This window comes from Scyliorhinus torazame, chromosome 22 (genome assembly GCF_047496885.1).
Source record: "Scyliorhinus torazame isolate Kashiwa2021f chromosome 22, sScyTor2.1, whole genome shotgun sequence".
Taxonomy (NCBI): Eukaryota; Metazoa; Chordata; class Chondrichthyes; order Carcharhiniformes; family Scyliorhinidae; genus Scyliorhinus; species Scyliorhinus torazame.
The window spans coordinates 104518569-104545282 of NC_092728.1; the positions used below are offsets into that span (position 1 = coordinate 104518569).

Below are 26714 nucleotides of genomic sequence, written 5' to 3' on the forward strand. Positions count from 1 at the left end.
AGGGGGAAATGGTGGTTAGGAACTCTGGGAGATTACCCTGCTCTATTCACAATGTATTGTGGGAGTTACCAGACCAGGCAAATACAGATCTCCATCACTGTAACCTCCTTCAGCTCTATAACGCCCTCCCCCCCCCCCCCCCCGCCCGAGATCTCAGTGTTCCTTCATTCCCAGCCTCGTTAGCATCCCCGACTTTCCTCATTCCACCATTAGCTGTGCCTTCAGTTACATAGACCGCAATCTCTAGAATTCTCTCCCTAAACCATCTCTCTCTTCTCCTTTTAGACGTTCCTTAAACCCCATGTCTTCAACCAAGCAGGTGAAATGCAGGCTACTGTTTACATTAAGATAAATGTAATGGTTCTTCCGAAAGACACTGGGAGCATTAAACTTTATTTCTCACATACTAAAGCGTCATTAGGAAGGCAGACCAGAACAAGAGGCCATTCATAAGAACATAAGAACATAGAAACCAGGAGCAGGAGTAGGCCATCTGGCCCCTCAAGCCTGCTCCGCCATTCAATGAGATCATGGCTGATCTTTTGTGGACTCAGCTCCACTTTCCGGCCCGGACTCCATAACCCTTAATCCCTTTATTCTTCAAAAAACTATCTATCTTTATCTTGAAAACATTCAATGAAGGAGCCTCAACTGCTTCATTGGGCAAGGAATTCCACAGATTCACAACCCTTTGGGTGAAGAAGTTCCTCCTGAACTCAGTCCTAAATCTACTTCCCCTTATTTTGAGGCTATGCCCCCTAGTTCTGCTTTCACCCGCCATTGGAAACAACCTCCCCGCATCTATCTATTCCCTTCATAATTTTATAGCATAGATTATAGAATTTACAGTGCAGAAGGAGGCCATTCGGCCCATCGAGTCTGCACCGGCTCTTGGAAAGAGCACCCTACCCAAGGTCAACACCTCCACCCTATCCCCATAGCACAGTAACCACCCCAAAAGTAAGGGCAATTTTGGACACTAAGGGCAATTTATCATGGCCAATCCACCTAACGTGCACATCTTTGGACTGTGGGAGGAAACCGGAGCACCCGGAGGAAACCCACGCACACACGGGGAGGACGTGCAGACTCCGCACAGACAGTGACCCAAGCCGGAATCGAACTCTGGGATTAACCTAGTGAATCTCCTCTGCACTCCCTCCAGTTCCAGTACGTCCTTTCTCAGGTAAGGAGACCAAAATTGAACACAATACTCCAGGTGTGGCCTCACTAACATTCAATCCATTGATCCTGTTCCACTGTTAGATTAAAATTATGACTCTTCTATCTCTTCACTCAAACCACCCGCCTTGCGAAGATGTGCTTCCTGACATGACCCCTGGTTCAAATTTTAAGGTTATGCCCCCTTGTTACGTTAAAACGGTCCCCCAAAAATGCCACTCAGCCCATCTAGAATACTAGAATCTAGTATTCTAGCCCATGCAGACTTAACAACCAATTGAACCTGACATCTTAATTTCAGTTCGGAAATTATTGCACACTTATTTCACTGAAGGGAACATTTTATTTGAGCCCATTTAAATTCAGTTTCATACATTTAAATGTAATTTGTCCTGTTTTACACAACCCACTGACTCTAATAATGTTCCATTTTAATTTATATGATAAAATCACTGATACACCCACTGCTTAATGTCCCAGTGACACTCCCAACACCCAAACCCCATTGACACCCCCCCCCCCCCCCCGCCACCAAGCTCACTCCCTCCTCCAACACCAACCACCTCTGAACACACACTCCCTCCTGGGTTCGATGTTCCGGGTTGGACACTCTTGTGTATTTCAGGAATCCTTGCTTTTCTTTTTCAGGTTTGTGAGGATTGTCGGTATTTTTTCATTTAGTTCTGGTCTCAGTTGTGGGGAGACAGCGTCAACTGAACTCGGAGTTACAGAATGTCCTGTACCCTCCAGCCCCCCCCCCCCCCAACGCCCCGGGGGTCACTCTGTGTTCTTTTGGCAAGATATGAACAAGACAAATCTCAAACTGACCCATTGAGTGACGCAAATGTCAACTTTGAATGATAAGTAGGGAACAGGAGCAGACCCCCTCCTGAACACACCCCACCCCTACAAAACCCAACCCCCTCTGAAACTCAACCCCCCCCGAAACTCGCTCCATCCTGACATTCACCCCCCCCTTCGAAATTCACACACCCACCGAAACTCTCCCTCCCCCCGCAGATTCGCCTACCCCACAGAACATAGCTCCCACCGAAACCCAGCCCCTTCCCCCAGTAACATAACCCACCCCCCCCCCACTGAAACTTACCCACCCCGCCCCCAGGAAACCTTCTCAGAATGAAAATTCCACCCTATTGAAAAACTCCTCCCACAAAACCTGCCCCTTGCCCTAAACAGCTCCTTGACTCTCTCTCTCCTACCCCCCCCCCCCCCCCCCCCCCACCCTCCAAAACGCACCCCTCACCCTCACTCATCGGCAAAACTTAGTTTGGGGGTGGAATTCCAGAGCTTAGGACCAAGGCTGCTGCCAATGGTGGGGTGATTAAAGTCAGGAACGTTCGAGATTCCCGAACTGTGGGAAAGCAGAGAGGAGTGGAGGGATTTACAGAGATGGCATTCAGCTCAACCTCATTCAGTTAAAGACACCAGAGACAAACATTCGAGTTTTAGCTGTTAATAATTTTATTGTGTAATTAGATACATCAAGAAAAAAAAAAAATGCGACGTGGACCATGGCTGGTTTTAACTGAACCAATAATTAGTAACAGCCCCTTTGGGTAATCTTCTTCTGACTGAATGTCGTGTGATTGCAACGTTCTCATTTGCAAATGTAAATTGTCACGACAGCGATGGGCATGGGTGAGGTGGAAATGCTTGGGGCCCAGTTACGCTCTCATTAAAATTAAGCCTGATTAAAAAGCCCGCATGGTTGTTAATGTGCACAGAACATCCCCGGTCCGGGGAGTTGCAAAGTGTTTTTCATCGAGTCTTTCATCTCCCGCAGCAGGAAGTCCAATCTAAACTTCCTCTGGATTGGGAACATGTGTGGGATACTCGGCCTGTGTCTGGGATGAGAACAACCTGACCTAAACCGCCCCCCCCCCCAGTCCAGGCAGAGAGAAGGGCAGGCAGACAAGGGCAGGGAGGCAGAAAAAAGGAGGGAGAGACAGAGACGAGAGACCCAGAACAAGTGAGACAAGAAAAACTGAAAGACAGAGAAAAGCAGACAGAGAAAAACAGAGAGCGATTCAGACAGACAGAGGGAGATAGGCAGACAAAAAGAGCGAGAGACACAGAGGTGGATTTATATTGACAGTCCTGTCAGTTCTTATCCTTCAAAATACTGAATTCCAGCACAAATTTTGTAAAGGAGAAATCAAAGTTCTTTGAAAGCTAGTATATCATAGTCAGTACCACAGACTCCCATTCTAGATGTCAATATAGTGATAAAATTCTTCCCTTTACAAAACTTTACAAAAAAGTCTAGTAGGTATTTACTTCTTTTTACAACCTCAGGGCAGAGCAGTCCGCAGTCGATGAAATACTTTCGAAGGGCAGTCACAGTTGTAATGTAGGAAGTGTGAGTGCCAATTTGTGCACAGCAAGCTCCCACAAACAGGAATGAGGGGCGACATTCTCCGACCCCCCGCCGGGTCGGAGAATCGCCGGGGGCTGGCGTGAATCCCGCCCCCGCCGGTTGGCGAAGTCTCTGGCACTGGATATTCGGCGGGGGCGGGAATCGGGCCGCGCCGGTTGGCGGGCCCCTGCGCTCGATTCTCCGGCCCGGATGGGCCGAAGTCCCGCCGATAAATTGCCTGTCCCGCCGGCGTAAATTAAATCACCTACCTTACCGGATGGACAAGGCGGCGTGGGCGGGCTCCGGGGTTCTGGGGGGGGCGCGGGGCGATCTGACCCCGGGGAGTGTCCCCACGGTGGCCTGGCCCACGATCGGGGCCCACCAATCCGCAGGCGGGCCTGTGCCGTGGGGGCACTCTTTCCCTTCCGCCTCCGCCATGGTCTCCACCATGGCGGAGGTGGAAGAGACTCCCTCCAGTGCGCTTGCGTGGGAAACTGTCAGCGGCCGCTGACGCTCCCGCGCATGCGCCGCCCGGAGATGTCATTTCCGCGCCAGCTGGCGGGGCAACAAAGGCCGTTTCCGCCAGCTGGCGGGGCAGAAATTCCTCTGGCGTCTGCGTAGCCCCTCAATGTTGGGGCTCGGCCCCCAAAGATGCGGAGCATTCCGCACCTTTGGGGCGGCGCGATGCCCGTCTGATTAGCGCCGTTTTGGGCGCCAGTCGGCGGACATCGCGCCGTTTCTGGAGAATTTCGCCCAAGATAAACAATCAGATCACCTGTCTTTGTGATGTTGAATGAGGGATAAATATGGGCCAAGACACCGAGAATTCCCCTGCTCTTCTTCAAAACAGTGTCCTGGAATCTTTTCTATCCAACTGAAAGGGACGGGGTGAGGCACGATCAATTGGACAAAGACAATAGTTGAATCCAACTGAGGCTTTATTGCTATCAGATGTGTGGCCTCCCACAGCAGCTGGCAAAATGGCTGCTGGATGGAGGACACGCATATTTATACTCCGCCTACTGGGCGGAGCCAGCAGGCAGGGACTACCGGCGAACCTGTAGTACAGGTCCTACCTTACATCACCTAATACAGGTACAACAGTGGCTTACCACATGGGGTTTAATGTCTCAGCGGGAAGATAGATCCCACCGACGGACTGCAGCATTAAAAAGGTACAGGAGTCTCTCTGGAAACTTTTGGGGAAGATTGAATCAATTGGTGCTCTTTGTGCTTCAGAGAAGACTTAGAGGTGACCTGATAAGAGGAGTAAAAAATTAACAATGAGTTTAACAAAATAAATGTAGAGAAGATGTTTCCCCTTGTTGGGAATATGAAACTTCGGACCAGAAATACAAAATAGTTATTGAGAGAAAAGGGAATAGAAAGATACTTTGAAAGGCCGTGAGTGATAAGATAAAGCGAACGGGAAGAGGCTCGCTGAGAACAGACTGGATGGGTTGAATGGCCTGTGTCTGTACTGTATTCTTCATGTAACTCTATTGTGAAATCTCCCCATCAGAAAACACAATGGCAAGGACCAGAAAAAGAACTTGCAAATAACAACAACTAACATTTACCTTAACACATCTCAAAGTGCTTCATGGAAATGTTATTAAGTGCAATTTGAGCAATGGAAATTGGACGGTTTTGTAAGGGCCCCGAAGAATCCAGCACGAGTTTTAAGGATACAAAATAATAACATTTATTTACTATAACAATATATACATAGCAGTAGCAGTAACTTCCCTTGCTACCTTCTCCTTCCTCCTGGTTCCTGGACTGGCCAGCTTATTTATAGTAGGAGTTTCTCCGCCCCCCTCATTGGGGAAGTTCATACTCCCATAGGATTGTGGGATAGTCATTAGTCCCCAGCCAATTGTCAGTAGGCAGGTTATAACAGACGGGTTACTGACACATCTCACCCAATTTTAACCTGAGCCGGCGTCGCGGTTGGGTGGGGGCGGGGGGTGCACCTATAATTGGTGGGGTCCTTCTTTGAATATGCTAATGGAGGTCAGCTGATGCCACTCCAAGAGCATTTTAACTTGGGAGAGAGTGGGGCGAAAGAGCTGGGGAAAGGGCAGGGGAGTGGGGGCAGCATAGTTTCCCTTTCAGAGAGCCGGCAGGGATATGACGGGCTGAATGGCTCGTGTGTGCTGTGTAAGTCAGATGAAGGTGGGTGGTGGCCTGCACAGGATATCCTCAGGGGGCCAGGTGGACGGTGTTGATGTTGAATGTTGTCACCATGGAGCGCATGCTCCAGATATAAGTTAGAGGAGATGTTACTAATGGCAAAATGTTTGGGCATTATTCTTAAGCTGTACAAGAACTGTTTTCCACATCTGGCCAGTAGAACGAAAAGGGGAGTCCGTGCCTGTTTCTCTGGTGTCATATACATCAGCATATCATGGTGCAATCACACACACACTGACACACTGATGGACATGCAGTGGGACCAACCAGCATACACAACACTGCAGCCAATCACCAGTGAGAGCACACGCACTATAAAGACAGGGGACAGGAGAGTTCCCGCTCATTCTAGCAGCAGCCAGCTCGGAGCACAGAGCTCACAGCCTGCAACACAGACATTCACCATGTGCTGAGTGCCTCACCTAGATAGTGATAGGACAGGATCCACAGGTTAGCTGGTAATGCACGTACCCAAGCTTACAGTATGTTATTACAGTTGAGTTGTTAATAAAATAGAGTTACACCATCTCCAGCCGTGTTGACCTGTTTGTAGACCAAACACCCAACACCACATCTGGGTTTTATGAATAAACCTATGTTAAGGAAAGACTGACTCCAGATTCCTCTTTCATTCACTGGATTGCAACAGAACAGCAGATTTAGAAGCATTTTGTCTTGCTCCTCCGCGTGTCCATTCCCACGATTGTACAGCAAGCTAGCCAACTGCCACAGTTCCTGTTTATCACCCAGTCTGCTGCAGTAATTCATATTATTTTCAAGGAAAGAGAAATCTGGACTCACATGGACCATTAATCTATTCACCAGACAGCATAAAATAATGTCGATTTAAACAATGATTGCTTGTTGGCTGTACAAGGCTTACGTTTCAGGCTTCATGGAATCCAGGGAGGGATTTGAACTCCTCCATGTTTACTTAGACTTTTGAGTGGTCTGAGAGCTGTGAGGCAGCTCCACAAGCCAGGGTTCACATGGCCGAGCACAGTTTAAAGTGACAGTACACAGTACATCTCAATGTAGCCACAGCCAACGTGCTTCAGAGGTGAGCCAGTGAGTGCACAGCGCGTGAAGGTGTCTCAGGGAATTGATAAAACGCTGCACAATTCGCTGTGAACTTCAGCTCATCAAAAACTCTGCTGTGCACATCATAACTCACACCAAGCATCGTTCACCATCACTGCTGGGTGCTGACAGGCTTACAGAACTGTACCCTCATCCAGCCCGACTACTCGCATGGTAGCACTGTGGTTAGCCCTGTTGCTTCACAGCACCACGGTCCCAGGTTCGATTCCGGCTTGGGTCACTGTCTGTGCGGAGTCTGCACGTTCTCCCCGTGTCTGCGTGGGTTTCCTCCGGGCGCTCCGGTTTCCTCCTACAAGTCCCGAAAGACGTGCTTGTTAGGTGAATTGGACATTCTGAATTCTCCCTCCGTGTACCCGAACAGGCGCCGGAGTGTGGCGACTAGGGGATTTTCACAGTAACTTCATTGCAGTGTTAATGTAAGCCTGCTTGTGACAATAATAAAGATTATTATTAAGAAAGCGAAGCATTGAGCTCCAGGTGTTTTCCTTTACATTGCAGGATACTGGATCACTCAGCTGAGCCAAACTGCAACAAGGATAAGGCTCCAAGTCTGATTTGATTTTGTGACGATCACACACAGATAGGAATCAAGTTCAGACATTTAAGGATGTCAGTTCCACATCGATAGTCTAAACAACACATTAGCTCAGAGGAGCAAATGCATTGTCCATTGCCTCAACTCGGCTTCACTCCAGCTTAATGTTTACGCTTCCGAAAGAAAACATCACCAAATAAAATGCAGCATCTTAGTCTTAGTCTGAAGCAGACACACCCATCAATGACAAGGCCGACAGTTCCCGCTTCAGCGGCTGAACATGTAAATTCCGAGGCCGATTTGCACGGGAGCCTCATCTGTCACCCTGGTGATTTCGTCATTCGCAACACAGCCATGTTGTGAAGTGGGTCAACTCAACCACCAACAACACAGAACGTTCACCACTGATCGATTAGGGGTGGCACGGTAGCACAGTGGTTAGCACAGTCGCTTCACAGCTCCAGGGTCCCAGGTTCGATTCCCGGCTTGGGTCACTGTCTGTGGGGAGTCTGCACGTTCTCCCCGTGTCTGCGTGGGTTTCCTCCGGGTGCTCCGGTTTCCTCCCACAGTCCAAAGATGTGCTGTTAGGTGGATTGGCCATGATAAATTACCCCTTAGTGTCCAAAAAAAATAAGGTTAAGTGGGGTTACTGGGTTACGGGGATAGGGTAGAAGTGTGGGCTTGAGTAGGGTGCTCTTTCCAAGAGCCGGTGCAGACCCGATGGGCCGAATGGCCTCCTTCTGCACTGTAAATTACATGATCTATGATCAAACACATTACATTCATACAGAGCAAGTACAGACAGAGAACATGAGTGGTCAATGACTGAGCAAGGCGCAGAACACAAACTGAGGTGTCCAAGGCACGAGGGAGTGAGGGTGAGGGTGAGGTGAGGTGGGGTGGGGAAGAAGGTTCATTGAAGTAAGAAAACTTGCATTTCCATAACACCATTCACAAACTCAGGATGTCCTGAAGTGCTTTATAATAATAACCTTTATTAGTGTCACAAGTAGGCTTACATCAGCACGGCAATGAGGTTGCTGTGTAAAAACAAGCATTGAAGATCTCAGAATTCTTTGGAAGGTCCTGAGGGTGTGACGGGCGCCACAAAAATGTTTTTTTTTAAAAATCAGCAATAGTTTAAAATAGTACGAAAAAAATTGTCAATATTTCAGTGGAACATGTCACAACTACCAGGCATCAGAAAGTGAGTTACAGCCATTAAATCCTTTTTCAAGTTTGATTACTAGGAATTATAGAAGGAACATGTCAACCAACTGCACACAGAAGCTCCCATGAACCACACTCGGATAATGAGCAGATAAGCTGTTTTATTGACAATACTGACCCTGTGACAGTGCGGCGCTCCCTCAGTACTGACCCTGTGACAGTGCGGCGCTCCCTCAGTACTGACGCTCTGACAGTGCAGCACTCCCACAGTACTGACCTTCTGACAGTGCAGCACTCCCTCAGTACTGACCCTATGACAGTGCAGCACTCCCTCAGTACTGACCCTCTGACAGTGCAGCAATCCCTCAGTACTGACCCTCTGACAGTGCAGCACTCCCTCAGTACTGACCCTCTGACAGTGCAGCACTCCCTCAGTACTGACCCTCTGACAGTGCGGCTCTCCCTCAGTACTGACCCTCTGACAGTGCATCACTCCCTCAGCACTGACCCTCTGACAGTGCAGCACTCCCTCAGTACTGACCCTCGGACAGTGCAGCCGTCCCTCAGTACTGACCCTCGGACAGTGCAGCACTCCCTCAGTCCTGACCTTCTGACAGTGCAGCACTCCCTCACTACTGACCCTCTGACAGTGCAGCACTCCCTCAGTACTGACCCTCTGACAGTGCGGCACTCCCTCAGTACTGACCCTTGGAGAGTGCGGCACTCCCTCAGTACTGACACTCTGACAGTGCAGCACTCCCTCAGTACTGACCCTCTGACAGTGCAGCACTCCCTGAGTACTCACCCTCCTGACAGTGCAGCACTCCCTCAGTACTGACCCTCTGACAGTGCAGCACACCCTCAGTACTGACCCTCTGACAGTGCGGCACTCTCTCAGTACTGACGCTCTGACAGTGCGGCACTCCCTCAGTACTGACCCTGTGACAGTGCAGCGCACCCTCAGTACTGACCCTCTGACAGTGCGGCGATCCCTCAGTACTGACCCTGTGACAGTGCAGCGCTCCCTCAGTACTCACCCTCTGACAGTGCATCACCCCCTCAGCACTAACCCTCTGACAGTGCAGCACTCCCTCAGTACTGACCCTCGGACAGTGCAGCCGTCCCTCAGTACTGACCCTCGGACAGTGCAGCACTCCCTCAGTCCTGACCATCTCACAGTGCAGCACTCCCTCACTACTGACCCTCTGACAGTGCAGCACTCCCTGAGTACTCACCATCTGACAGTGCAGCACTCCCTCAGTACTGACCCTCTGACAGTGCAGCACTCCCTCAGAACTGAACCTCTGACAGTGCAGCACTCCCTCAGTACTGACCCTCTGACAGTGCAGCACTCTCTCAGTACTGACCCTCTGACAGTGCAGCACTCCCTCAGTACTGACCCTCTGACAGTGCAGCACTCCCTCAGTACTGACCCTCTGACAGTGCAGCACTGCCTCAGTACTGACCCTCTGACAGTGCGGCACTCTCTCAGTACTGACGCTCTGACAGTGCGGCACTCCCTCAGTATTGACCCTCTGACAGTGCGGCACTCCCTCAGTACTGACCCTCTGACAGTGCAGCACTCCCTCAGTACTGACCCTCTGACAGTGCAGCACTTCCTCAGTACTGACCCTCTGACAGTGCGGCACGCCCTCAGTACTGACCCACTGACAGTGCAGCACTCTCTCAGTACTGACCCTCTGACAGTGCGGCACTCACTCAGTACTGACGCTCTGACAGTGCGGCACTCCCTCATTACTGACGCTCTGACAGTGCAGCACTCCCTCAGTACTGACCCTCTGACAGTGCAGCACTCCCTCAGTACTGACGCTCTGACAGTGCAGCACTCCCTCAGTACTGACCCTCTGACAGTGCGGCACTCCCTCAGTACTGACCCTCTGACAGTGCAGCACTCCCTCAGTACTGACCCTCTGACAGTGCAAGACTCTCTCAGTGCTGACCTTCTGACAGTGTAGCACTCCCGCAGTACTGACACTCTGACAGTGCAGCACTCCCTCAGTACTGACCCTCTGACAGTGCAACACTCCCTCAGTACTGACCTTCTGACAGTGTAGCACTCCCACAGTACTGACCCTCTGACAGTGCCGCACTCCCTCACTACTGACCCTCTGACAGTGCAGCACTCCCTCAGTACTGACCCTCTGACAGTGCGGCACTCCCTCAGTACTGACCCTTGGACAGTGCGGCACTCCCTGAGTACTCACCCTCTGACAGTGCAGCACTCCCTCAGTACTGACCCTCTGACAGTGCAGCACACCCTCAGTACTGACCCTCTGACAGTGCGGCACTCTCTCAGTACTGACGCTCTGACAGTGCGGCACTCCCTCAGTACTGACCCTGTGACAGTGCAGCGCTCCCTCAGTACTGACCCTCTGACAGTGCGGCGATCCCTCAGTACTGACCCTGTGAGAGTGCAGCGCTCCCTCAGTACTGACCCTCTGACAGTGCAGCACTCCCTCAGTACTGACACTCTGACAGTGCGGCACTCCCTTAGTACTGACCCTCTGACAGTGCATCACTCCCTCAGCACTAACCCTCTGACAGTGCAGCACTCCCTGAGTACTCACCCTCTGACAGTGCAGCACTCCCTCAGTACTGACCCTCTGACAGTGCAGCACTCCCTCAGTACTGACCTTCTGACAGTGCAGCACTTCCTCAGTACTGACCCTCTGACAGTGCAGCACTCTCTCAGTACTCACCCTCTGACAGTGCAGCACTCCCTCAGTACTGACCCTCTGACAGTGCAGCACTCCCTCAGTACTGACGCTCTGACAGTGCAGCACTCCCTCAGTACTGACCCTCTGACAGTGCAGCACTCCCTCAGTACTGACCCTCTGACAGTGCGGCACTCCCTCAGTTCTGACCCTCTGACAGTGCAGCACTCCCTCAGTACTGACCCTCTGACAGTGCAACACTCTCTCAGTACTGACCTTCTGACAGTGTAGCACTCCCGCAGTACTGACAGTGCCGCACTCCCTCAGTACTGACACTCTGACAGTGCAGCGCTCCCTCAGTACTGACCCTCTGACAGTGCAGCACACCCTCAGTACTGACCCTCTGACAGTGCGGCACTCTCTCAGTACTGACCCTCTGACAGTGCGGCACTCCCTCAGTACTGACCCTTGGACAGTGCGGCACTCCCTGAGTACTCACCCTCTGACAGTGCAGCACTCCCTCAGTACTGACCCTCTGACAGTGCAGCACACCCTCAGTACTGACCCTCTGACAGTGCGGCACTCTCTCAGTACTGACGCTCTGACAGTGCGGCACTCCCTCAGTACTGACCCTGTGACAGTGCAGCGCTCCCTCAGTACTGACCCTCTGACAGTGCGGCGATCCCTCAGTACTGACCCTGTGAGAGTGCAGCGCTCCCTCAGTACTGACCCTCTGACAGTGCAGCACTCCCTCAGTACTGACACTCTGACAGTGCGGCACTCCCTTAGTACTGACCCTCTGACAGTGCATCACTCCCTCAGCACTAACCCTCTGACAGTGCAGCACTCCCTGAGTACTCACCCTCTGACAGTGCAGCACTCCCTCAGTACTGACCCTCTGACAGTGCAGCACTCCCTCAGTACTGACCTTCTGACAGTGCAGCACTTCCTCAGTACTGACCCTCTGACAGTGCAGCACTCTCTCAGTACTCACCCTCTGACAGTGCAGCACTCCCTCAGTACTGACCCTCTGACAGTGCAGCACTCCCTCAGTACTGACGCTCTGACAGTGCAGCACTCCCTCAGTACTGACCCTCTGACAGTGCAGCACTCCCTCAGTACTGACCCTCTGACAGTGCGGCACTCCCTCAGTTCTGACCCTCTGACAGTGCAGCGCTCCCTCAGTAATGACCCTCTGACAGTGCAGCACTCCCTCAGTACTGACCCTCTGACAGTGCAACACTCTCTCAGTACTGACCTTCTGACAGTGTAGCACTCCCGCAGTACTGACAGTGCCGCACTCCCTCAGTACTGACCCTCTGACAGTGCAGCACACCCTCAGTACTGACCCTCTGACAGTGCGGCACTCTCTCAGTACTGACGCTCTGACAGTGCGGCACTCCCTCAGTACTGACCCTGTGACAGTGCAGCGCACCCTCAGTACTGACCCTCTGACAGTGCGGCACTCCCTCATTACTGCCGCTCTGACAGTGCAGCACTCCCTCAGTACTGACCCTCTGACAGTGCAGCACTCCCTCAGTACTGACGCTCTGACAGTGCAGCACTCCCTCAGTACTGACCCTCTGACAGTGCGGCACTCCCTCAGTACTGACCCTCTGACAGTGCAGCACTCCCTCAGTACTGACCCTCTGACAGTGCAAGACTCTCTCAGTGCTGACCTTCTGACAGTGTAGCACTCCCGCAGTACTGACACTCTGACAGTGCAGCACTCCCTCAGTACTGACCCTCTGACAGTGCAACACTCCCTCAGTACTGACCTTCTGACAGTGTAGCACTCCCACAGTACTGACCCTCTGACAGTGCCGCACTCCCTCACTACTGACCCTCTGACAGTGCAGCACTCCCTCAGTACTGACCCTCTGACAGTGCGGCACTCCCTCAGTACTGACCCTTGGACAGTGCGGCACTCCCTGAGTACTCACCCTCTGACAGTGCAGCACTCCCTCAGTACTGACCCTCTGACAGTGCAGCACACCCTCAGTACTGACCCTCTGACAGTGCGGCACTCTCTCAGTACTGACGCTCTGACAGTGCGGCACTCCCTCAGTACTGACCCTGTGACAGTGCAGCGCTCCCTCAGTACTGACCCTCTGACAGTGCGGCGATCCCTCAGTACTGACCCTGTGAGAGTGCAGCGCTCCCTCAGTACTGACCCTCTGACAGTGCAGCACTCCCTCAGTACTGACACTCTGACAGTGCGGCACTCCCTTAGTACTGACCCTCTGACAGTGCATCACTCCCTCAGCACTAACCCTCTGACAGTGCAGCACTCCCTGAGTACTCACCCTCTGACAGTGCAGCACTCCCTCAGTACTGACCCTCTGACAGTGCAGCACTCCCTCAGTACTGACCTTCTGACAGTGCAGCACTTCCTCAGTACTGACCCTCTGACAGTGCAGCACTCTCTCAGTACTCACCCTCTGACAGTGCAGCACTCCCTCAGTACTGACCCTCTGACAGTGCAGCACTCCCTCAGTACTGACGCTCTGACAGTGCAGCACTCCCTCAGTACTGACCCTCTGACAGTGCAGCACTCCCTCAGTACTGACCCTCTGACAGTGCGGCACTCCCTCAGTTCTGACCCTCTGACAGTGCAGCGCTCCCTCAGTAATGACCCTCTGACAGTGCAGCACTCCCTCAGTACTGACCCTCTGACAGTGCAACACTCTCTCAGTACTGACCTTCTGACAGTGTAGCACTCCCGCAGTACTGACAGTGCCGCACTCCCTCAGTACTGACACTCTGACAGTGCAGCGCTCCCTCAGTACTGACCCTCTGACAGTGCAGCACACCCTCAGTACTGACCCTCTGACAGTGCGGCACTCTCTCAGTACTGACGCTCTGACAGTGCGGCACTCCCTCAGTACTGACCCTGTGACAGTGCAGCGCACCCTCAGTACTGACCCTCTGACAGTGCGGCGATCCCTCAGTACTGACCCTGTGACAGTGCAGCGCTCCCTCAGTACTGACCCTCTGACAGTGCAGCACTCCCTCAGTACTGACACTCTGACAGTGCGGCTCTCCCTGAGTACTCACCCTCTGACAGTGCATCACTCCCTCAGCACTAACCCTCTGACAGTGCAGCACTCCCTCAGTACTGACCCTCGGACAGTGCAGCCGTCCCTCAGTACTGACCCTCGGACAGTGCAGCACTCCCTCAGTCCTGACCTTCACACAGTGCAGCACTCCCTCACTACTGACCCTCTGACAGTGCAGCACTCCCTGAGTACTCACCCTCTGACAGTGCAGCACTCCCTCAGTACTGACCCTCTGACAGTGCAGCACTCCCTCAGAACTGAACCTCTGACAGTGAAGCACTCCCTCAGTACTGACACTCTGACAGTGCGGCTCTCCCTGAGTACTCACCCTCTGACAGTGCATCACTCCCTCAGCACTAACCCTCTGACAGTGCAGCACTCCCTCAGTACTGACCCTCGGACAGTGCAGCCGTCCCTCAGTACTGACCCTCGGACAGTGCAGCACTCCCTCAGTCCTGACCTTCACACAGTGCAGCACTCCCTCACTACTGACCCTCTGACAGTGCAGCACTCCCTGAGTACTCACCCTCTGACAGTGCAGCACTCCCTCAGTACTGACCCTCTGACAGTGCAGCACTCCCTCAGAACTGAACCTCTGACAGTGCAGCACTCCCTCAGTACTGACCCTCTGACAGTGCAGCACTCCCTCAGTACTGACCCTCTGACAGTGCAGCACTCCCTCAGTCCTGACCCTCTGACAGTGCGGCACTCCCTCAGTACTGACCCTCTGACAGTGCAGCACTCCCTCAGTACTGACCCTCTGACAGTGCAGCACTCCCTCAGTACTGACGCTCTGACAGTGCAGCACTCCCTCAGTACTGACCCTCTGACTGTGCGGCACTCCCTCAGTACTGACCCTCTGACAGTGCAGCACTCCCTCAGTACTGACCCTCTGACAGTGCAGCACTCCCTCAGTACTGACCCTCTGACAGTGCAGCACTCCCTCAGTACTGACCCTCTGACAGTGCGGCATCCCTCAGTACTGACCCTCTGACAGTGCGGCACTCCCTCAGTACTGACCCTCTGACAGTGCGGCACTCCCTCAGTACTGACCCTCTGACAGTGCGGCACTCCCTCAGTACTGACTCTCTGACAGTGCGGCACTCCCTCAGTACTGACCCTCTGAAAGTGCGGCACTCCCTCAGTACTGACCCTCTGACAGTGCAGCACTCCCTCAGTACTGACCCTCTGACAGTGCAGCACTCCCTCAGTGCTGACCCTCTGACAGTCCAGCATACCCTCAGTACTGACGCTCTGACAGTGCAGCACTCCCTCAGTACTGTCCCTCTGACAGTGCGGCGCTCCCTCAGTACTGACCCTCTGACAGTGCGGCACTCCCTCAGTATTGACCCTCTGACAGTGCGGCACTCCCTCAGTACTGACCCTCTGACAGTGCAGCGCTCCCTCAGTACTGACCCTCTGACAGTGCAGCACTCCCTCAGCACTGACCCTCTGACAGTGCAGCACTCCCTCAGTACTGACCCTCTGACAGTGCGGCACTCCCTCAGTACTGACCCTCTGACAGTGCAGCACTCCCTCAGTACTGACCCTCTGACAGTGCGGCACTCCCTCAGTACTGACCCTCTGACAGTGCGGCACTCCCTCAGTACTGACCCTCTGACAGTGCAGCACTCCCTCAGTACTGACCCTCTGACAGTGCGGCACTCCCTCAGTACTGACCCTCTGACAGTGCGGCACTCCCTCAGTACTGACCCTCTGACAGTGCGGCACTCCCTCAGTACTGACCCTCTGACAGTGCGGCACTCCCTCAGTACTGCACTGAGCTTCAGCCTTGATTCGATTCTCATATCTCTGAAGCGGCACTTGCACCTTCAACCTTCCGGCTCAGAGGCAGGGCTGGTGCCAACTGGGGTATCCCAAAATTGGAGATCGGAAAATTAGAAAATACCAAATTGGGAGAGCATCCAAACTCAATGGCGGACTGAAGATGGGAAGTAAAGCACCCAAATCTCCCACCCAGTATCGGAGCCCCCTCCCTCTGCTGCCAGTATCATGTTGACCTTATTCTCCTTGCTTTGTAGCTTTTAAATCTTCCGAGAGTGGCCTTGCCCTGCTGCAGCTGAGGCCAGATGGGAGAGAGCTGATTAATAACTGGCGGGATGGTCGGTACGTCTTTAAATCTTTTATCACATTGTTGCAAATACATTTTGTGGTTTACAAAACTGTAAGGGCTTTGATTGGTAGTAACGAGGCCAAGAAATTGGATTTAATTTAATAGCAAGCATCTTCTCAAGGTATTTAAAAAATATATTTTTATTGAAGTATTTGTAAAATGTTATAACAAGAACAGAAAAAGAACAATAAACGTTAAACATTAAAATGGTGGAAAAATAGCTATTTCCCCGAACGGCTCTGTCTTCACAGACCACATAAAATAACAAAAAACAAACAAACACAACCCCCCCCCCCCCCCCGGCTCGGAAAGCTGCTACTGCCGACATTTTAGATTAATTTTCCCCGAGAAAGTCGACGAGAAAGTTCTCACCTCCGGACGAACCCCAACATTGACCCTCTTAGAGCGAACTTTATTTTCTCGAGACTGAGAAACCCAGCCATGCCACTTACCCAGGTCTCTAATTTTGGGGGCTTCGAGTCCCTCCACATTAACAGAATCCGTCTCCGGGCTACCGGGGAGGCAAAGGCCAGAATGTCGGCCTCTTTCGCCCCCTGAACCCCCGGATCTTCCGACCCTCCAAAGATGCCACCTCTGGACTCGGCACCACCCGCGTACCTAGCACCTTGGACGTTGCCCTGGCAAACCCCTGCGAGAATCCTCCAAGCTTCGGGCATGCCCAAAACATATGGACATGGTTTGCTGGGCTTCCCGCACACCTCGCACATCTGTCTTCCACCCCGAAAAACTTACTCTTTTTTTTATAAATATTTTATTGAAAATTTTTGGTCAACCAACACAGTACATTGTGCATCCTTTACACAACATTATAACAACACAAATAACAATGACCTATTTTATAAACAAAAAATGAATAAATAATAAATAACAAAAATGAAAACTAACCCTAATTGGCAACTGCCTTATCACAAGTAACACTCTCCAAAAATATAATTTAACAGTCCAATATATAATTATCAGTCGCAACGACCGATACATATTATACAGTATATATTAACAACCCTGAGAGTCCTTCTGGTTCCTCCTCCCCCCCCCCCCCCGATCCTGGGCTGCTGCTGCTGCCTTCTTTTTCCCATTCAGTCTATCTTTCTGCGAGGTATTCGACGAACGGTTGCCACCGCCTGGTGAACCCTTGAGCCGACCCCCTTAGAACGAACTTAATCCGCTCTAGCTTTATAAACCCTGCCATGTCATTTATCCAGGTCTCCACCCCCGGGGGCTTGGCTTCTTTCCACATTAACAATATCCTGCGCCGGGCTACTAGGGACGCAAAGGCCAAAACATCGGCCTCTCTCGCCTCCTGCACTCCCGGCTCTTGTGCAACCCCAAATATAGCCAACCCCCAGCTTGGTTCGACCCGGACCCCCACTACTTTTGAAAGCACCTTTGTCACCCCCATCCAAAACCCCTGTAGTGCCGGGCATGACCAAAACATATGGGTATGATTCGCTGGGCTTCTCGAGCACCTCGCACACCTATCCTCCACCCCAAAAAATTTACTGAGCCGTGCTCCAGTCATATGCGCCCTGTGTAATACCTTAAACTGAATCAGGCTTAGCCTGGCACACGAGGACGACGAGTTTACCCTGCTTAGGGCATCTGCCCACAGCCCCTCCTCGATCTCCTCCCCCAGCTCTTCTTCCCATTTCCCTTTTAGTCCATCTACCATAGTCTCCCCTTCGTCCCTCATTTCCCTATATATATCTGACACCTTACCATCCCCCACCCATGTCTTTGAGATCACTCTGTCCTGCACCTCTTGTGTCGGGAGCTGCGGGAATTCCCTCACCTGTTGCCTCGCAAAAGCCCTCAGTTGCATATAACCCGAAAAACTTACTCATCCTCGCCGCCGTCATGTGTGCCCGGTGTACCACCTTAAACTGGGTTAAACTGAGCCTGGCACATGATGAGGAGGAATTGACCCTACTTAGGGCTTCCGCCCACAGACCCGGCTCCAACTCTACTCCTAACTCCTCCTCCCACTTGCCTTTAAGCTCCTCCACCGGGGTTTCCTCCGCCTCCAGCAGCTCCTGGTAGATGTCCGACACCTTCCCCTCCCCCACCCAGGTACCAGACACTACTCTGTCCTGTATCCTACGTGGCGGCAGAAGCGGGAAGGCCACCACCTGCTTCCTCAGGAAGGTTCGCACTTGTAGATACCTAAAGCCGTTCCCTGGCGGCAGTTTAAATTTGTCCTCCAGCGCCTGCAGGCTGGGAAAGTTCCCATCTATAAACAGGTCACCCATCCTTCTAATACCCACCCTCTGCCAGCTCTGGAACCCGCCATCCATCCTACCCGGCAGGAACCTGTGGTTATTACATACCGGGGTCCAGACCAACGCGCCTTCCACCCTCTTGTGTCTCCTCCACTGCCCCCAGATCCTCAGTGCCGCCACCACCACCAGGCCTGTGGAGTAACGGGCCGGCGAGAACGGCAGAGGTGCCGTTACCAGCGCTCCCAAACTGGTGCCTTTACATGACGCCGCCTCCAACCGCTCCCATGCTGACCCCTCCCCCAATACCCACTTCCTGATCATGGCTATGTTGGCCGCCCAGTAGTAGTTGCAAACGTTCGGCAACGCCAGCCCTCCCTCCCCCGACTGCGTTCCAGCAGCTCTCTCTTTACTCGTAGGGGTCTTATTCGCCCACACAAATCCCGAGATGATCTTATTCACCCGCTTGAAAAAGGCCTTCGGGATGAAGATGGGAAGGCACTGGAATACAAATAGAAATCTGGGGAGGACCGTCATTTTCACGGTCTGTACCCTCCCCGCCAGAGACAGCGGGAACATGTCCCATCTTTTAAAGTCCCCTTCCATTTGTTCCACCAGCTTATGCAACAAATCCCACTTCCGGGCCACCTGTATTCCCAGGTAGCGAAAGCTCGTCTCTCCCCTCCTCAGCGGCAGCTCCCTCAGTCTCTTCTCCTGCCCTTTAGCCTGGATCACAAACAACTCGCTCTTCCCCACGTTCAGTTTATACCCCGAGAAACTGCCAAATTCCCTCAAGATCCGCATGACCTTCCCCATCCCCTCCAGTGGGTCCAAAATATACAGGAGGAGATCGTACGCTTAGAGCGAGACCCGGTGCTCCACCTCCTCCCGGACCAGCCCCTGCCAGTTCCTTGAGGCTCTCAACGCCATGGCCAGTGGCTCAATGGCTAGAGCAAATCATAACGGGGAAAGGGGAAAGGTTTAATTTAAAGGGTTACATCATGACAGGAGAGCTCAAAGCCTTGATTTGCTCCTCTTGCTTTATGTGGGAAGCCAAGAATATTTCCAGTGCCCGGGGCCAGCATGTGTGCAGGAAGCGTGTCCAGCTCCAGTTCCTGGAAGCCCGGGTTTCGGAGCAGGAGCAGCGTCTGGAGACACTGTGGAGCATCCACGAGGCAGAGAGTGTCACGGATTGCACATATAGAGAAGTGGTCACACCGCAGGCTCAGACTCCACAGGCAGGAAGGGAATGGGTGACCGCCAGGCAGTGCATGAGTCTTATGTGGCCATTCCCCTGAAAAACAGATAGCCCACTTTGAATACCTGTGAGGGGAATGGCCTCTCAGGGGAAAGCAGCAGCAGCCATATTTGTTGCACCACTGTTGGTTCTGTTACAGAGCGGACCAGTAAAAGGTGTGGCAATGCAATAGTTATGTGGGATTCAATTGGAAGGGGAATAGATAAGCGTTTCTTTGGCCGCAAATGAGACACCAGGATGGTATGTTGCCTTCCTGGTGCTAGGGTCAAGGATGTCTCGGAGCAGGACATTCGGGGGGGGGGGGGGGGGGGGGGGGGGGGGGGGGGGGGGCGCGCGGTGAACAGCCATTGGTCATGCTGCACACCGGTACCAACGACGTACGTAAACAGAAGAGATGAGGTCCTAAAAGCAGAATTGAGGGAGTTAGGAAGAAAGTTGAGAAGTCGGACCTCTAAGGTGGTGATCTCAGGATTACTGCCAATGCCACGTGCTAGTCAGAGTGGAAATAGCAGAAAACATTGTGAGGTGTGAGGGGGAGGGTTTCAGATCCCTGGGGCATTGGGGCCGGTTCTGAGGGAGGTGGGACCTGTACAAACTGGACGGGTTACACGTGGGCAGGACTGGGTCTGGTGTCCGAGGGCAGTATTTGCTAGAGTGGTTGTGGAATGCTTAAGATAAAATGGCAGGGGGGATGGGAACCAATGCAGGGAGTCAGAGGAGGAGGAAAGAAGGACAAAAACAAAAGACAGAAAGTGGAATAAGAAATGTGATGGGCAGAGAAACCAAGGGCAGCTTCAAGCAGAGCCACAGTGGAAAAAGTAAAGTTAAAAAGACAAGCTTGGGCAGTATGCTGCCTCACGGCGCCGAGGTCCCAGGTTCAATCCCAGTCCCCGGTCACTATCCGTGTGGAGTTTGCACATTCTCCCCGGGTTTGCGTGGGTTTCGCCCCCACAACCCACAGATGTGCAGGCTAGGTGGATTGGCCACGCTAAATTGCCCCTTAATTGGAAAAAATTAATTGGGTACTCTAAATTTAAAAAAAATAAAAAGACAAGCTTAAAGGCTCTGTGCCTTAACGCGCAGAGCATTTGCAATAAAGTGGATGAACTAATCGCGCAGATAGACATAAACGGGTCTGATATAATCAGGATTAGGGAGACATGGCTGCAGGGTGACCAGGGATGGGAACTGAAGGTCCAGAGCTATTCAGTATTTAGGAAGGACAGACAAAAAGGAAAAGGCAATGGAGTGGCTGTGTTAGTTAAAGAGGAAATTAATGTAATAGTGGGGAAGGATATTAGCTCCGACAATGTGGAATCTGTGTGGGCCGAGCAGAGAAACACCGAGGGGCAAAAACGTGAGTGGGTGTTTATAAACCCCCAAACTGCAGTAGTGACGTTGGGAAAGGCATTAAACTGTAAATTACAAACTTATGTGATAAAGGAACATCTGTAATCATGGGTGATTTTAATCCGCATATAAATTGGGCAAAAAACAAATTAGTCACAATACCGTAGAGGAGGAATTCTTAGCATGTATACGGGATGCTTTCCTGGACCAATACATTGAGGAACCACCTCGAGAACAAGCCATCCTAATCTGGGTACTGTGTAATGAGAACAGAATCATTGGCAATTTGTGCGAGACCCCTTGGGGATGAGCAAGCATAATATGATAGAATTTTTCATCAAGGTGGAGAGTGAAGTCGTTGATTCGGAGACTGGGGTCCCGAATCTGAATAAAGGAAACCACGTTGATGTAAGGTGGGAGTTGTCTTTGATCGATTGGGGAATGTTACTGTTATAACCTGCCTGCTTACCACTGGCTGGGGACTAATGGCAATCCCACAGTCCTTAGGGAGCATGAGCTTCCCCAATGAGGGGGAGGCGAAGAAATCATTAGCAGATTCCCTGCATAAATACAGCTGGCCAGTATGGAACCAGCTAGAGAGGAATGAGCAGCAAGGGAGTTACTGCTGCTGTTGAAATGAAATGAAATGAAAATTGCTTATTGTCACAAGTAGGCTTCAAATGAAGTTACTGTGAAAAGCCCCTAGTCACCACATTCTGGCAGGTTGTATATATATATATTTGTTATTGTAAATAAATGTTATTTCTTTCTATTCTACAACTCGTGCTGGATTCTTCGTGGCCCTCACAAAAGTTACTTAAAGGGATGGAAGTGGATACACAATGACGTGGCAGACATTCAAGGAGCGCATTCATGGGGGAACTGCAATGATTGTTTATTCCTGTCCAGCAAAAAGTAAAACGAGAAAGGTAGTCAATTCATTGCTTACAAGGGAAAGTAGAGATAGTATTCGATCAAAAAAAGAAGCACACAAATTGGCCAAGAAAAACAACACGTCTGAGGATTGGGCGCAGTTTGGAATTCAGCAAAGGACCAAGGGACTGTTAAGAAGGGGAAAATAGAGTACGAGAGTAAACTTGCAGGAAACATATCAACTGATTGTAAAGGTTTCTATAGGTATGTGAAGAGGAAAAGATTGATGAAGACAAATGTAGGTCCCTTAGTAAGAAACAGGGGAATGTATAATAGGGGACAAAGAAATGGCTGAGCAACTAAACACATACTTGGGGCGGCACATAGTGCAGTGGTTAGCACTGGGACTGCGGCGCTGAGGACCCGGGTTCAAATCCCTGCCCTGGATCACTGTCCGTGTGGAGTTTGCACAATCTCCCCTTATCTGCGTGGGTTTCACCCCCACAAAGATGTGCAGGTTAGGTGGATTGGCCACGCTGAATTACCCCTTAATTGGGAAAAAAAAATAATTGGGTACTCTGAAATTTTAAAAAAATATAGTTCTGTCTTCATAAATGAGGACACAAATCAGATACCCAAATGTTAGGGAACGCAGGGTTTAGTGAGAGGGAGGGACTGAAGGAGATTAATATTAGTAGAGAAATGGTGTTGGGCAAATTGATGGGATTCAAGGCTGATAAATCCCCAGGACCTGATAATCTCCATCCTAGAGTACTTAAGGAAGTGACTCTAGAAATAGTGGTCACATTGATGGCCATATTCCGGGATTCTATAGACTCTGGAACAGATCCTGCAGTTTGGAAGGTAGCTAATGTATCTCCGCTATTTAAAAAGGGAAATAGAGAGACCAGACGTCGGTTTGGGGGAAAATTCTAGAAACTATTATCAAAGATTTTATAGCTGAGCACTTAGAAAACAGTGGCAGGATCGGACAGAGTCAGCAGGGATTTATGAAGGGGAAATCATGCTTGACAAATCTACTGGAATTCTTCAAAGTTGTAACTAGCAGAGTTGATGAGGGGGAGCCAGTGGATGTGGTATATTTGGACTTTCAGAAGGCTTTTGACGAAGTCCCGCATAAGAGATTAGCGTGTAAATTTAAAATGAATGGGATTAAGGGTCGTGTATTGAGATGGACAGAAAAGTGGTTGGCAGACAGGAAACACAGAGTAGGAATTAACGAGTCTTTTTCAAATTGGCAGGCAGTGACTAGTAGCTTACCGCTAGGACCCCAGCTATTCACTATATATATATTAATAATTTAGATGAAGGAACAAAATGTAATATCTCCAAATTTGCAGTTAACACCAATTTGGGTGGGAGGGTGAGCTGTGATGAGGATGCGGAGATCCTTCAGTGGGATTTGGACAAGTTGAGTGAGTGGGCAAATGAATGGCAGATACAGTCTAATTTGGAGAAATGCGAGGTAGCAAAAATGAGAAGGCAGATTATTATCTGAGTGGCCATAAATTAGGAGAGGGGAATGTGCAACAAGACCTGGGTGTCCTCACACACCAGTCACTGATGGTAAACATGCAGGTGAAGCAGACGGTAAAGAAGGAAAATGGTACGCTAGCCTTCATAGCGAGAGGATTCGAGTACAGGAGCAGGGATGTCTTGCTGCAATTATACAGGGCCTTGGTGAGGCCACACTTGGAAAATTGTGTGCAGTTTTGGTCTCCTTATCTGAGGAAGGATGTTCTTGCTCTCGAGGAAATGAAGCGAAGATTTACCAGACTGATTCCTGGGATGGCGGGACTGGTGTCTGAGGAGAGATTGAATCGATTAGGGGTGTATTCACTGCTGTTCAGGAGAATGAGGGGGGGGGGGGTCTCATAGAAACCTATAAAATTCGAATAGGATACAGGGAAGATGCAGGATGGTGTTCCCAATGGTGGGTGTGTCCAGAACCAGGGGGCCACCGTCTGAGGATATAGAGTGGACCATTTAGGACCAAGATGATGAAAAATCTCTTCGCCCAGAGAGAGTGGTGAGCCTGTGGAATTTGCTGCACAGGAAGTAGTTGATCCAAAATATTGTATGTTTTCAAGAAGCAGTTAGATATAGTGCTTAGGGCAAAGGGGATTGTTATAACCTTCCAGGATGCTATTGGCTGGGAGCAATTGCTTATCACATGTTCCTTGGGGAATATGAGATCCCCAATGAAGGGGGGGGGGTGAGGGGAAATCATTAGCAGTGCAGCTGTATGAATAGAGCTGGCCAGTGTGGTACCGGCTAGAGAGGAAACCAGTAGGGAACGGCTGGCCATGTGTACATATTGTTGTAAATAAAGTTATTTTCTGTTTGACTACAAAGCACGCTTTACTCTTGATGTCCCTCACAAAGGGGATCAAAAGATATGAGGGGAAAGCGGGATTAGGCTGTTGAGTCGGATAATCCGCCGTGATCACAATGAATGGTAGAACAGGCTCAAAGGGCTGACCGACCTCCTCCTGCTCCTATTTTCTATGATGTGGAGATGCCAGCGTTGGACTGGGGTGAGCACAGTAAGAAGTCTTACAAACCGGGTTAAAGTCCAACAGGTTTGTTTCAAATCACTTTCACAGCACTGCTCCTTCCTCAGGTGAATGAGGAAGCTCTACATACCTCTTCATTCACCTAAGGAGCAGTGCTCCGAAAGCTAGTGTTTGAAACAGACCTGTTGGACTTTAACCTGGTGTTGTAAGACTTCTCACTGCCCTATTTTCGATATTTATGTTGCTATGATCTGGTGTCCAATCCCCTGGCTTTAAACCATGTGGCTGTGGTAACCCCGCCCCCTAATGTACATACCTGAAGGCTATTGGTTCAGGGCAAGGAAAGATACATTTAAATTTACATACCCTGCCCTGATAGGTCAGACTATATTCTAAAACACGCCCCCCCAATTGTGAAGAGTTCGGGTATTCCGCGCGGTCCGAGCGCCTGCCGATTTCTAACAAATTTTAATAAATGTCTGGGTGAGTTTGGGGAATGTGGATCTCGGGAGTTTTAAAATGCAATAGAAATAACAACCTTTCCAACCAAATAATATTCCCAACGTTTTTTTTTAAACAGAATATTATTTATCCCGTTTCACGTTAACTTTTAATATTTGATGGATGGTTGAAAACTTGGAAGCAACCTTGACCTGCAAAACGACAAGAATATTTGAGCTGCCAGTCCGGAGTGTTCCATTGGGGGGGAAAACTCCTGTTTCATGTTGAACACGACAAACTCCTTCCCCACATTATCCCAGAGAGAGTGAGAGAGAAAAGCCATTGATCTTCCTGGGGGTCTGGGAAAGAACATTTCATGTGAAACAGCTCCCTGAACCCACACGGAGTAAATCTCTTCCTCCTGTTTTTGATGGTCCAGGAAAGGGGACTCACTGCTGCAAGTTTAACAAGTGACGGTAACAATAATAAAGATTATTATTCTTAACAATGGCTGTAACAACAAGAAATGTTTCAATGAATTGCAACAAGTTTCTTGGGCGACCCGGGATTGTAACAAAGCACAATTGCAAAGCTTACAATTCATCCCCCCACAGTGATTGGAATAAGTTTAACAAGTTACCCACTGACAAGTTTAGCTATTTAACAAGTGACCCAGGATTGTAACAAATCACCCACTGATTGCAAAGCTTACAATTCATCCCCCCACAGTGATTGGAATAAGTTTAACTAGTTATCCACTAAGTTTAACCATTTAACAAGTGGCCCAGGATTGTGGCAAATGGCTACTTGGTTCTAACGTTTACAATTCATCCAGGAATTGTAACAAGTGAGGCAGGATTCTAACAATCTCCCAGTGAAGGGTTCTAGTTCAGAGTGGACCCAGTCTGGGTCCTGGCACTCACCCAGATGCAGAGTTAGGTTGACAGAGTCGGGGAACTGGATTCCCTGCAGCATGGACGGACTCTGCCACCAGCTAGGCTCCTCCTTACTGTGGAAGTCGTTCAGCGAGCTGGCATTGTGGCTCCGCTGGGCATCCTGGGCATCGCACACATGGCAGGACTGGGTGACTCCAGTCACCCCGGTTTGCAAGCAGAACTCCTCGGGGAGAGGGGAACCGCACACATGGCTGGCCAGCACAGTCCGGCCGAAAGCAGCGTTGCAGAATTCAGGCATGCACCTCTGTGCGCTCCCTGACTCCTGCTCATAACAGGAATCCATCCCGGCCAGAGCATTGCAGAGGTGCAGAGAGAGTGCAGTGAGGAGAGACAGTATCTGAGCCATCACAATTCCTGCTGTGGGATCTCCTCACCCTGCTCCCTCTGTCTCTCTCTTCCAGAAAGCACTGCGGACCCTCAACATCAAATCAGCTTTATCCCATGACGACAGGAAAGGTTTTTTTGGGAAAAACTTCTGCTTGTCAGATTCCTGGTATCTGCCCTCTGGTGGATCTTTGCAAGTAAGATTTGCATTTAGATTTAAAAAAGCAAATTACTGCAGATGCTGGAATCTGAATCAGTTATATGGATAGATTCCTTCCCGACCACCCGACCTCTCAAAGTGCTTTACTGCCC

The 26714-nt window shown here is 50.8% G+C and overlaps 1 protein-coding gene across 1 annotated transcript in view; it reads right to left on the reverse strand.

Moving 5' to 3' along the window:
- Window positions 1–26513, reverse strand: part of LOC140398869 (laminin subunit gamma-3-like) — a 181101-nt gene extending 154588 nt beyond the window's left edge. The window contains exon 1 of the mRNA XM_072487812.1: window positions 26046–26513. Within this exon, the coding sequence (XP_072343913.1) occupies window positions 26046–26424 (379 nt within the window). The 5' untranslated portion in view covers window positions 26425–26513. The remainder of the gene's footprint in view (window positions 1–26045) is intronic.
- Window positions 26514–26714: the final 201 nt, after the last annotated feature.